At 41.9% G+C, this 13,326-nt stretch overlaps 1 protein-coding gene across 2 annotated transcripts in view; it reads left to right on the forward strand.

Annotated features, from left to right (window-relative positions):
• Positions 1–12,774, forward strand: part of FAM216A (family with sequence similarity 216 member A) — a 23,020-nt gene extending 10,246 nt beyond the window's left edge. For both annotated transcript variants that reach the window (XM_003907152.2, XM_009181710.4), the window contains exons 3-7: positions 6,858–6,979; positions 8,754–8,883; positions 8,965–9,148; positions 10,307–10,389; positions 12,408–12,774. In XM_003907152.2, the coding sequence (XP_003907201.1) occupies positions 6,858–6,979; positions 8,754–8,883; positions 8,965–9,148; positions 10,307–10,389; positions 12,408–12,526 (638 nt within the window). In that variant the 3' untranslated portion in view covers positions 12,527–12,774. The remainder of the gene's footprint in view (positions 1–6,857; positions 6,980–8,753; positions 8,884–8,964; positions 9,149–10,306; positions 10,390–12,407) is intronic.
• The last annotated feature ends 552 nt before the right edge of the window (positions 12,775–13,326 follow it).

A 13,326-nucleotide genomic window follows, 5' to 3' on the forward strand; every position in this document is an offset into this window, starting at 1 on the left:
TTTCCCCATGTTAGCCAGGATGGTCTCGATCTCCTGACCTTGTGATCCGCCTACCTCGGCCTCCCAAAGTGCTAGGATTACAGGCGTGAGCCACCACGCCTGGTCATATGTGCTTTTTCTCATTCCATCATTGATTCTACATTTTTCAGATGACTTTCTAATGAAGAGCTTCCCTTTCTCTACCATTTTTCAATTTATGTATTTATTATATAATTGTCAACACATGCATTCTTATACCAGTCAATAGGTTAAATCCTTTACTTTAAATCTGTTACTTATTTTGATGCTCAAATTATCCCAGATTTGGCCAGTGGGAGCCCTTTAAAGATGGCTCTTGTTCTCTGTCTTCATTGTCCTTTGAACATTTTATCCTTTAGCACAAAATGTTGTACTGTCCCTGTTCTACCCTTGATGTTAGCCATTTCTCCAAAGAGCCTGTGGTAGGCAGCATGGTCCCCAAAGATGTCCACACTCTAATCTCTCTAACCTGCAAATATGTTATGTTACATAGCAGGAGCAATTTTCCAGGTAAAATTAAGTTATAACCCTCAAAAGAGATGTTATCCTGAATTATCTGGGTTGGCCCAGCCTAGCCACATGAGCCCTTAAAAGCAGAGCAGTTTGTCTGGCTGAAGTCAGACAGATGTGGGGGAGGAGCAGTTAGATGTGAAAGGAGAGATCTTAACACTCCATTGTTGGCTTGAAGATGAAGAGAGCCACATGTCAAGGAAATAGGGACTTTGGTTTTCTAGGGAACTGAATTCTGCCAACAACCTTAATGAACCACTACAGCCTCCAGATGGTAGCCTAGGCACTCTGATGGCTTGATTTTGGCCTTGTGAAGATTCTAAGCAGAGAACCCAGTGAATTCATGTTATACTCAGTCTTTTGAGTTATAGAACTATGAGATAATAAGTGAGTGTTGTTTTAAGCCACTAAAGTGTTGTTATGGCAGCAAAATAAAACTAATATAGAGCCCTGGGTTTTTTTTTTTTCCTAATTTTATATATTTAAAGTAGAGAAGAGTACATAGAAACCAAGATCTGGGTGCTAGGTGTGCTTATTTATAATATATTATCATTGCTTCTAGATCCTCTCCAAGGACAGTGCTGGGAAAGAAATGTGTGTACATTTACCTGTGAGCACATACATACCCATACATATCTATTTCAATGTTTCTACTTAACTCCAAATTCCCATCCAACAAACAGGGTTTATTCTGTGCTTTCCTCTTTCCACATTAATAGGTGACTCCTGTCTCCAAAAGTGTGAGACCTGACTCTCATTAACTACAATATATTATTTGCTTAGTACTAAGATGCATAAAAAAGTAGTTTCTGAAGTGCTAAAAAAAAAAAAAAAAAAAAAGCCTAGTGTGCCAGGTGCCGTGACTCACGCCTGTAATTCCAGCACTTTGGGAGGCTGAGGTGGGTGGATACAAGGTCAGGAGATTGAGACCATTCTGGCCAACATGATGAAACCCAGTCTCTACTAAAAATACAAAAAATTAGCTGGCCGTGGTGGCGCGTGCCTGTAATCCCAGCTACTTGGGAGACTGAGGCAGGAAAATTACTTGAATCAGGGAGTTGGCGGTTGCAGTGAGCAGAGATCGCGCCACCGCACTCCAGCCTGGTGACAAAACGAGACTCCATCTAAAAAAAACAAAAAAACTAAAAAAAAAGAAAAGAACAAAAAAAGCCTAGTAATTAATTAGAGATCAGTATTTGCTTAGAGTTGTTTCTGTTTGAAGGCATATAGTCCAAGCAGTATATTCCAAAGTTCTTGGGTTGGTTAACTATTTATTTGTGGTAAAATATACATAATATAAAACTTACCATTTTAATTTTTTTTTTTTTTTTTTTTTGAGATGGAATTTCACTCTTGTTGCCCAGGCTGGAGTGCAATGGCATGATCTCGGCTCACTGCAACTGCCGCCTCCTGAGTTCAAGCGATTCTCCTGCCTCAGCCTCCTGAGTAGCTGGGATTACAGGTGGCCCCCCACTACCCACCACACCCGGCTAATTTTTTGTATTTTTAGTAGAGATAGGGTTTCACCATGTAGGCCAGGCTGGTCTCAAACTCCTGGACTCAAGTGATCCGCCCACCTCAGCCTCCCAAAGTTCTGGGATTACAGGCATGAGCCACCGCACCTGGCCCATTTTAATCATTTTTAAGTGTACATTTCAGTGGCATTAAGTATATTCACACTGTTGTGCAACCACTGCCACCATCCATCTCCAGAAAGTTTTCAGCTTCCCAAACTAAAACTCCATACCCATAAAACACTAACTCTCAGGTGGGTGCAGTGGCTCGTGCATGTAATCCCAGCACTTTGGGAGGCCAGGGCTGGAGGATCGCTGGAGCCCAGGAGTTTGAGACCAGCCTGGGCAACATAAAATTAACTTTAATTTTTTTTGTCTCTAAAAGAAAATTAAAAAACAAAATAAAAAACCTCTAACTCCCTATATACCTCCTTTCCCCTGGCCTCTTGTAACTGCCATTCTTTCACTCTGTGTATATTTGATTCTAGGTATCTCATAAAAGTTAAATCATACAATATTTGTCCTTTGTGACTGGCTTATTTCACTTAGCATGTCTTCAGGGTTCATCCATATTATACCATGTGTCAGAATTCTCTTGTTTTTTTAAGGCTAAATAATATTCCATTGTTTGTATATACCACATTTTGTTTATATATTCATCTGTTGATGGATACTTGGGTTTCTTCCACTTTTTGACTATTATAAAGTAATGCTGCTGTGAGCATGGATAAACAATCTGTTTGAGTCCCGGCTTTCAGTTCTTTTGGAACTGCTGGATCAGAAGTGGAATTATTAGATTATATGGCAATTCTGTGTTTAAATGTTTGAGGCACTGCCGTACTATTTTTCTTTTTCTTTCTTTTTCAAGTCAGAGTCTCAACTCTGTCACCCAGGCTGGAGTGCAGTTGCAGTGACTCAGCTCACTGCAACCTCCGCCTCCTGGGTTCAAGTGATTCTTCTGCCTCAGCCTCCCAAGTAGCTGGGATTACAGGGGTGTGACACTATGCCCAACTAAGTATTTTGTGTGTGTGGTTTTTTTTTTTAAGTAGAGACAGGTTTCACTATGTTGCCCAGGCTGGTCTCGACTCCCAACCTCAGGTGATCTGCCTGCCTCAGCCTCCCAAACTGCTGGGGTTACAGGCGTGAGCCACCATGCCCAGCCTATTTATTTTTAAGTGCTTCGTTTTCTGTAAAGAAATGTTATCAAGCTATTGAGAAATTAAGTATTAGTCCAAAATATAATATTCATCTCAGAAATACTGTTTAGTAAGGACACAAGACATATTCTTTTTTTTTTTTTTTCCTGAGATGGAGTCTTGCTCTGTTGCCCAGGCTGGAGTGCAGTGGCCGGATCTCAGCTCACTGCAAGCTCCGCCTCCTGGTTTACGCGGTTCTCCTGCCTCAGCCTCCTGAGTAGCTGGGACTACAGGCGCCCGCCACCTCTCCCAGCTAGTTTTTTGTATTTTTTAGTAGAGACGGGGTTTCACCCTGTTAGCCAGGATGGTCTTTTTTTTTTTTTTTATTGAGACGGAGTCTCGCTCTGTCGCCCAGGCTGGAGTGCAGTGGCACGATCTCGGCTCACTGCAAGCTCCACCTCCCGGGTTCACGCCATTCTCCCGCCTCAGCCTCCGAGTAGCTGGGACTACAGGCGCCCGCCACCACGCCCGGCTAGTTTTTTTTTTTGTATTTTTAGTAGAGACGGGGTTTCACCATGTTAGCCAGGATGGTCTCGATCTCCTGACCTCGTGATCCACCCGCCTCGGCCTCCCAAAGTGCTGGGATTACAGGCTTGAGCCACCGCGCCCGGCCAACCAGGATGGTCTTGATCTCCTGACCTCGTGATCTGCCCGCCTCGGCCTCCCAAAGTTCTGGGATTACAGGCTTGAGCCACCGCGCCTGGCCCACAAGACATATTCTTATATAAATAGCCCCCATTTACAACTTGAAAAAGGATTTCCAAAATAAAAAACTTTAAAAAATCTTAAATTGGCATTCATATTATTACAGATTATAAGTTCCAAGGGTCGTAATACAATTTTCAAATGATTTTCTATTTCTTGGTCAACTAGTTAGTTCTTCAGTATGCAAATATAACTCTTACCTGCAGTATCCAATTTGCCAAAATCTTGAATAACTAAATTTAAAGTTTAATACAAAACTGAAATAGCCTGTTATTAATAATATTGAAACAAAAATGTGCTTATTGAATTCAATTTACTAACTACAAACTTTTTTTTTTTTTTTTTTTTGAGACAGAGTCTCGCTGTGTCACCCAGGCTGGAGTGCAGTGGTGCGATCTCGGCTCACTGCAACCTCTACCTCCTGGGTTCAAGCGATTCTCCTGCCTCAGCCTCCTGAGTAGCTGGGATTATAGGTGTACACTGCCACGCCTGGCTAATTTTTATATATTTTTTAGAAGAGACAGAGTTTCGCCATGTTGGCCAGGCTGGTCTTGAACTCCTTACCTCAAGTGATCTGCCTGCCTCAGCCTCCCAAAGTGCTGGGATTACAGGCATGGGCCACCACACCCGGCCACAGACTTTTAACTTAAAATGTGTCTTTCCAGTTTTATTTGTAATAGACAAAAAGTGGAAACCACCCAAATGTCTATCAATAGGTACATAATCAAATAACAGTGTAAACATATATGCAATAGAAGATAACCCAGTGGGCCGGGCGCAGTGGCTCACGCCTGTAATCCCAACACTTTGGGAGGCTGAGGCGGGTGGATCACAAGCTCAGGAGATCGAGACCATCCTGGCTAACATGGTGAAACCCCGTCCCTACATAAGTTAGCCGGGTGCAGTGGTGGGCGCCTGTAGTCCCACCTATTCGGGAGGCTGAGGCAGGAGAATGGCATGAACCCGGGAGGCGGAGCTTGCAGTGAGCCGAGATGGCACCACTGCACTCCCCAGCCTGGGCAGTAGAGTGAGACTCCGTCTCAAAAAAAAAAAAAAAGATAACCCAGTGATAAAAATAAATGAACTATTTGTTGCATGTGACATGAGTGGATCTCAAAATCATTGAGTGAAAGAAACCAGACAAAAAATGAATACTGTGTATTCCTATTTATATCAAACTCAAGAAAATGCAAATGAATCTATAGTAATAGAAATCACATCAGTGGTTGCCTGGAGAAGGGAGTGTGCAGGGAAGAGGGAAGTATTATTATAAAAAGAGGCATTTCATGATTTGTCAGATACTGTTTTTCCCCAAACTGCTAATGAAGCTTATACTTTAAATTACTAGTCTCAGTATGTCTGAAACTGAAAACCAGTTCCCATTCTTCTGGGAATACGTTTCAACTTTTATTTTTTACTAAAAGGTTATTCTTTTATGCTGTCCACAACTGTTTTAAAACAATGAAATAGGCGGGGCGTGGTGGCTCATGCCTGTAATCCCAGCACTTATGGGAGGCCAAGGTAGGTGGATCACCTGAGGTCAGGAGTTTGAGACCAGCCTAGCCATCATGGTAAAACCCCGTCTCTACTAAAAATACAAAAATTAGCTGGTGGTGCATGCTTGTAATCCCAGCTACTTGGGGGACTGAGGCAGGAGAATCACTTGAACCTGGGAGGTGGAGGTTGCAGTAAGCTGAGATCGTGCCAGCACTCGAGCCTGGGCAATAAAGTGAGACCCCGTCTCAAAAACAAACAAACAAACTAACAAAAATCAACAACAAAAAATGAAATAACTGAAACTATGTAAAAATAAATTTTGATAAATTTCTGCAGTCTTTCATGTTAACACTACATCTCCAAAGGGATCACGACATTCTCGTGCCTTAGCCTCCTAGTAGCTGGGAATACAGGCGCCCGCCACCACGCCCGGCTAGTTTTTTGTATTTTTAGTAGAGACGGGGTTTCACCATGTTAGCCAGGATGGTCTCGATCTCCTGACCTCGTGATCCACCCGCCTCGGCCTCCCAAAGTGCTGGGATTACAGGCTTGAGCCACCGCGCCCGGCCAGAATAGAATTTTAAGGCCGGGTGCAGTGGCTCACACATGTCAGCTACTTGGGAGGCAGAGGCGGGAGAATCGCTTGAGCCCAGGAGTTTGAGGCTGCAGTGAGCTGTGATTATGCCACTGCACTTCAGCCTGGGCATCAGAGCAAGATCCCATCTCTTAAAAAAAGATTTAAAAAACTATATACTAAAGTTAGGCCGGGCGCAGTGGCTCACGCCTGTAATCCCAACACTTTGGGAGGCCAAGGTCAGGAGATTGAGACCATCCTGGCTGACATGGTAAAACCCTGTCTCTACTAAAAATACAAAAAATTAGCCAGGCATGCTGGCGGGTGCCTGTAGTCCCAGCTACTCGGGAGGCTGAGGCAGAAAAATGGTGTGAACCCAGGAGGCAGAACTTGCAGTGAGCCGAGATCGCGCTACTGCACTCCAGCCTGGGGGACAGAGCGAGACTCTGTCTCAAAAAACAAACAAACAAAAAAAAACAAAAAAAAAAAACTATATACTAAAGTTAAATAATAATTACTGTAAATTGCTAAAGCACAAATCCTGCATGTATATTTTCTCTTTAGTATGTTTCTGACATGATAAAGTTACTGTCAACACTTTGTATCTCAGCTGAGTTCAAAATAATGTATTATATATAAAATATTTACAAGTATTTTTGATGTTGTTTGTGTGCTGTAAAACCAAATGTCATATCATACAGTCTCTTCAAATTTAAGTCTGAGTTAAAATATTCAATACTACTCCAGGATAATCACTGACACATGTCAATATCTAGATCTTAATAATTCAATTTGTTGAACTGATCTTTGCCTCTGAAATTCACATGATGTCTTTGCCTACAGAGAGAATCAAAGATGGATACAAAGTGAACTCACACACAGCTAAGCTGCAAGAGTTATGGAAAACTCCCCAAAATCAAACAATCCACCTCCCTAAATCAATGATGGATGCATCCTTTTTCAAGGTATGCTAACAGGGACATATTTAAATACCAATGCTCTTTGTATTCAGAGCCAAACTTTTTACTGAAGATGAGCTGCTTAGAGGGCGAAGTACTGCAGATGACAAGGCATATGCAGTATAATTGTCTAGGAGTCAATAAATGTCTTTGGGTAAACTCATGAATGAATGTAAGGATTATACATTCTTTATCATAAGAGTTCTTTCGCCGGGCGCGGTGGCTCAAGCCTGTAATCCCAGCACTTTGGGAGGCCGAGACGGGTGGATCACGAGGTCAGGAGATCGAGACCATCCTGGCTAACACGGTGAAACCCCGTCTCTACTAAAAAATACAAAAAACTAGCCGGGCGAGGTGGCGGGCGCCTGTAGTCCCAGCTACTCGGGAGGCTGAGGCAGGAGAATGGCGTGAACCCGGGAGGCGGAGCTTGCAGTGAGCTGAGATCCGGCCACTGCACTCCAGCCTGGGTGACAGAGCGAGACTCCGTCACAAAAAAAAAAAAAAAAGAGTTCTTTCAGGGTTTTATGATACTTCATATCTAATGTATCTTTACTGAGGGGAAGCTTAATGCCCCAACCACGGAGATGCTCAAGAAAAGTTCCATCCTAGAAACAGAAACCCAACTTCACACAGATTTCACTCAAGGACTAAAAAATTAAGAAGAAAGCAGGTAAAGAAAATGGCAGTAATTAACTAGTAGGGTTTAAAAAAAAGAAAAATAAATAAAAGAAAATGGCAATAAGGATTTTACAGTGGTTATCTGTATCCCATTAATGATTGTAACTACTGAAAATATCTCTAGAGCAATGTGAATTAGGGTAAATTTTTCTAACATTTTGATTTTTCTTTGAACTTACCACATATTCAGTAAAGTAAATCTTGTGTGTGTGTGTGTGTGTGTGTGTGTGTGTGTGTGTGTTGTGTATATATAGTGGAATCTTACATCTTTTTTTTTTTTTTTTTTTTTTGAGACGGAGTCTTGCTGTGTCTCCCAGACTGGAGTGCAGTGGCGTGATCTCAGCTCACTGCAAGCTCCGCCTCCCCGGTTCACGCCGTTCTCCCGCCTCAGCCTCCTGAGTAGCTGGGGCTACAGGCGCCCGCCACCACGCCCGGCTAACTTTTTGTATTTTTAGTAGAGACAGGGTTTCACCGTGTTAGCCCGGATGGTCTCGATCTCCTGACCTCATGATCCACCCGCCTCGGCCTCCCAAAGTGCTGGGATTACAGGCGTGAACCACCGCGCCCGGCCATGGAATCTTACATCTTAAGTGAGCGTTAACTTCTAAAATCAGCAAGTACACTGAAAATCTCAAGTCAAAATTAGAGACGAACATACTATCCCTCAGAATGTCCAACACAGTTTTTCTTCTGGTGCTGGAAAAGAATGTTTCTTCCGTTGAGACTAAGTAGAGTAATTGGGTTGCTTTTAGGTACCATGTTATACCTCAAAAATCATTTTGAGAAGGCAAGATGCCCACACAGAGGCGCACAGCAAGTACCACTCGACAGAACAGCAGATTCATTCCTTCCTTGTTCATCTAGAGCAGTGGCTTCTCAGACTTCAGAGGGCATCTGAATCACCTGAGTGGAATGGCAAGCAGAGCCACTTGCACTGTTTAAATGGCCATTTGTTTTTCTTTTGTCAAGTTAACGTAGTTGAATTTGCTTAAGTAAAATGCAGTTGGCACAACTCTCCTGAACATTCATCTCTTCAGATAAGGAATATTGCCAACTTCTCTTCTACAATGCAGACTATAAATCCTCTTATTCTGTCTTTTAGCATCCAGACCTCACCACAGGCCAGAAGCGTTACCTGTGCAGCATTGCTAAAATCTATAATGCGAACTATCTGAAGATGTTAATGAAGAGGCAGTACATGCATGTACTTCAGCACGGCTCACAAAAGCCAGGCAGGTGCACCTCCAGTTGGCTTTTCACTAGTTTTTACAATTAGTGAGAGGGTCTTTTAACAGAGGTGATTTGTATCACAGGTGTCCTCACTCATCACAGAAGCCGCCTTAGCTCTCGTTACTCACAGAAACAGCATTACCCTTGCACTACATGGCGACACCAACTGGAGAGAGAGGACTCGGGGCCTTCTGATATCGCAGCTGCATCTGCACCTGAAATGCTCATACAGCATTCCCTTTGGCGGCCAGTGAGAAACAAAGAAGGGTCTGTTTCTTAGTGTGTAAAATGAGGGAAATGCATCTCAGTTTAATTTTAATTTTTTTTTCTGAGACAGGGTCTTGTTCTCTCACCCAGGCTGGAGTGTAGTGGTGTGATATAATTTACTGTATCCTCAAACTCCTAGGCTCAAGCAATGCTCCTGCCTCAGACTCCCAAGTAGCTAAGGCGAAAGGCACAAACCACCATCCCCTGCTAATTTTTAAAAAATTTTTGTAGAGAAAGCATCTCAGTATGTTGGCCAGGCTACTCTCACCTCCGCCTCCCAAAGCACTGGGATTACAAGTATGAGCTACTGTGCCCAGCCTTCTCCATCTCTTTTGAACGGTAGCTAAGTGATATTAATGCTTGTGTTCCCTAATATGTTTACTTTGCTAAATTCAGAATAGGCTGGACTTTTAAAAAGCAGAGAGAGATACTTCCTTTTTTTTTTTTTTTTGACCAAGTTTCGCTCTTGTTGCCCAGGCTAGAGTGCAGTGGTGTGGTCTCGGCTCACTGCAACCTCCACTGCCCGGGTTCAAGCGATTCTCCTGCCTCAGCCTCCTGAGTAGCTGGGATTACAGGTATGCGCCACCATGCCCAGCTAATTTTGTATTTTTAGTAGAGACGGGGTTTCTCCATGTTGGTCAGGCTGGTCTTGAACTCCCAACCTCAGATGATCCGCCCGCTTCGGCCTCCCAAAGTGCTGGGATTACAGGTGTGAGCCACCATACCCGGCCGAGAGAGATTTTCATACTTATCCTTTACTGCACTGATAAGAATATGCCACTTCTTTTAGAATATATTTTGTGGAATTATAAAAATTTAATCATCAGATAGAGTTATGGATGACTCCCCTTTTCAATGTGATTCCCACTCAACCTCAAAATAATGCAAATACTTTTAAAAGGAGAAGCATATGGTTGGTTTTGCACAGGGGAATACTATATAACAGGGAGAGAAAGAAGATTAAGAAGCGTGAGTATTGAAATTGCACTGCAGCAGCTTTACATGTCAGGGTTAAGAAATTACAGGATAATTTGGGTGCTGAAAGGGTTTGTTTTGGTGATGTTGGCAGTTAATAAAATGAATTTGTGTGGTCTTCCACATGCCCTAGGCAGCTGTTCACTTTGCTGGCTTCAACTAAGATACTTCCCTTTCTTATAGGATAAAAACTGGATATGCATCTAAAACAAGATGTAAGTCACTGAAGATTTTTAGAAGACCAAGGAAACTGTTCATGCAAACAGGTAAATGTGGAAATTTAACAATATGCATTTTTTAAGATCTTATGCTTAAAAATACTATACCAAATACAATTTCATTTCTATTATGAAGATATTAACAAATTTAGAATATGATTTGCTTTTATTGTCACAAATAAAAAACCAAACATAAAATATAGTTTACACTTGCAATTAAAAGAACATACTGGGCTGGGCGCCACGGCTCACGCTTGTAATCCCAGCACTTCGGGAGGCCGAGGCAGGCAGATCACCTGAGGTTAGGAGTTTGAGACCCGCCTGGCCTGGCGAAACTCCCATCTCTACTAAAAATACAAAACTTAGCTGGACGTGATGGCAGGCGCCTGTAATCCCAGCTACTCAGGAGACTGAAGCAGGAGAATCGCTTGAACCTGGGAGGCAGAGGTGGGAGTAAGCCGAGATGGTGCCATTGCACTCCAGCCTTGGTGACACAGTGAGACACCATCTCAAAAAAAAAAAAAGAAAAAAAGAACGTACTGCTCAAAGGAGTAAGATTCAAGGTATTTCTAATGCTAAAGATATTTACAATGTCAAAGTCAGAGACTTAGTAGAGAATGAATTTGTCAGAACCCAGAACCACAAACATGACTTTCTCAAGCAATAGCACTTCTTTTATGAGTTAGTGCTATTTTTTGATGAACAGCATATTTTGTATAGCATCTATTAGTTTACAAAGGGCTATACCTCTTATAGTAGGCCCTTCTTATCCATGGGGAATATGTTCCAAGACCCCCAGTGGATGGCTAAAATCTTGGATACTACTGAACCCTATATATACTTTGTTATTTCCTGTAAATACATATCTATGATAAAGTTTTAATAGGCATATAGATTAACAACAATAAATAGAACAATTTTATACCAATATACTGTAATAAAAGTTATGTGAATGTGGTCTCTCTCAAAATATCTTATACTGTACCTTGGAAAGCAAAACTGTGGATAAGGAGGGACTTCTGTATACCATTTTGTTTGATATTCAACAAAACAGTGGAGGCAAGCCAAGCAGGTGATATTATCAAAATTTTACAGCTGCAACTCAAACAAATCCAGACTTTGGAAAGATCAGCATAAAAGATCCTTCTACCACAAGAACAAAATACTGCAAAATGAAAAAGGGAAGACAGACTGAATGATCAGAAATGTTCCTGAGAACTAATAATGTTAAACCATGTTAAGTAGTTTCCTAGTTATCAGCATAGTGAAGTAGGGAGGTGGGTAAGAAGTAGGGAAGTTGGCCAGGCACAGTGGCTCACGCCTGTAATCTCAGCACTTGGGAGTCCAAGGCCGGCAGATCACCTGAGGTCAGGAGTTCGAGACCAACCTGACCAACATGGAGAAACCCCATCTCTACTAAAAACACAAAATTAGCCGGGCATGGTAGCACATGCCTGTAATCCCAGCTACTCGGGAGGCTGAGGCAGGAGAATGGCATGAACCCGGGAGGCGGAGCTTACAGTGAGCTGAGATTGCGCCACTGCACTCCAGTCTCCAAAAAAAACCCCAAAAAATAACAAAACAGAAGTAGGGAAGTTAGGCCTTCTGAATTGATATCCTATCACTGTATGAGTGTTAGCCAGCTCTGCTGTAAATATCGTACCATGCCTATCCAAGAAATGAGGGAAAGGACAGGTTCCAAAAGGAACAGTTAGTGGAAACTGTAGGGGGAAAGTCCCTGTGGTCCCCAGCGTAAGAGAAAATGCGGAGATTCTGAAGATGTAACTGACCACTTTAATTTCCCCCAACCAAAAGATTTTGAAAATCAATGGTAATATAGGACTTAGTAACAAGAGAATTTGGTGTACAGTAACTTGGTTAGAATACAGTACTGTGCATCTTAAAGAGTAAGAAACTTGGGGGAAGGGTGAGGTGACTAAAAGCCTTGAAAATTTCAGTCAATTTGTCTTTACTACAGGCTTATTAATAAGCCACGTCATTTTGAAAGTTGTACTTAGAGCTTTATTTCCAAAACAGACAATTGTAGATTCTTATTTTTCCTTCAGTTTCTTCAAATGATTCTGAATCATACATGAGTGAAGAAAAAAAGGAAGAAGATTTACTAAATAAGTTTATGCAATCAATGTCAATTGAAGAACAGGGAGAACATCTGATGTTAACTTGACAGTCTTGTCTTGTGTATTGAATTCGTACCAAAGGTGAGGGTAAGGGGTTGTGGGTTGTGTCCTCTATGTTTAGGATGGTATTGTTATTCATTAAATCATTAAGTAATTTTGGTTTGTTCAGAAACTTAAAACAATGTAATTGGTCTGATGTAGTTCCATGTACCAATGATATTTATGTAAGAAAATTTACATGTAACATATACTTGTACTTCTAGCTAGATACAATTAAAATTTTTCTTGCATTCAATATTGAATTACTTTTCTTTAAATCTGACAAATGCATATTTCTTTCTCTGTTCACAGTAAGTCCTAAAACAGCAATATTAGAATATCCTACAAGGGCCAGGTGTGGTGGCTCATGCCTGTAATCCCAGCACTCTGGGAGGCTGAGGCGGGTGGATCATGAGGTCAGAAGTTTGAGACCAGTCTGGCCAACATGGTGAAACCCCGTCTCTACTGAAAATACAAAAATTAGCTGGGCATGGTGGTGCGTGTCTATAGTCCCAGCTACTTGGGAGGTTGAGGCAGAATTAGAATTGCTTGAACCCAGAGGCGGAGGCTGCAGTGAACTGAGATCACACCACTGCACTCCAGCCTGGCAACAGAGTGAGACTCCGTCTCAAAAAAAAAAAAAAAAAGAGAAAAAAGAGAATATCCTACCAGTATTTTCTTGATTGGGCTAAGGAAAGCTCTGAAATATCCAGATACAGAACAGCATTTGACAGAGATAATGCTCTGACTTGCAAAGTAGGTGCTCAATAAATATTTGCTATTTGAATACAACTTTAAAATGTAAATA

This window comes from Papio anubis, chromosome 9, assembly GCF_008728515.1.
Source record: "Papio anubis isolate 15944 chromosome 9, Panubis1.0, whole genome shotgun sequence".
Lineage (NCBI taxonomy): Eukaryota > Metazoa > Chordata > Mammalia > Primates > Cercopithecidae > Papio > Papio anubis.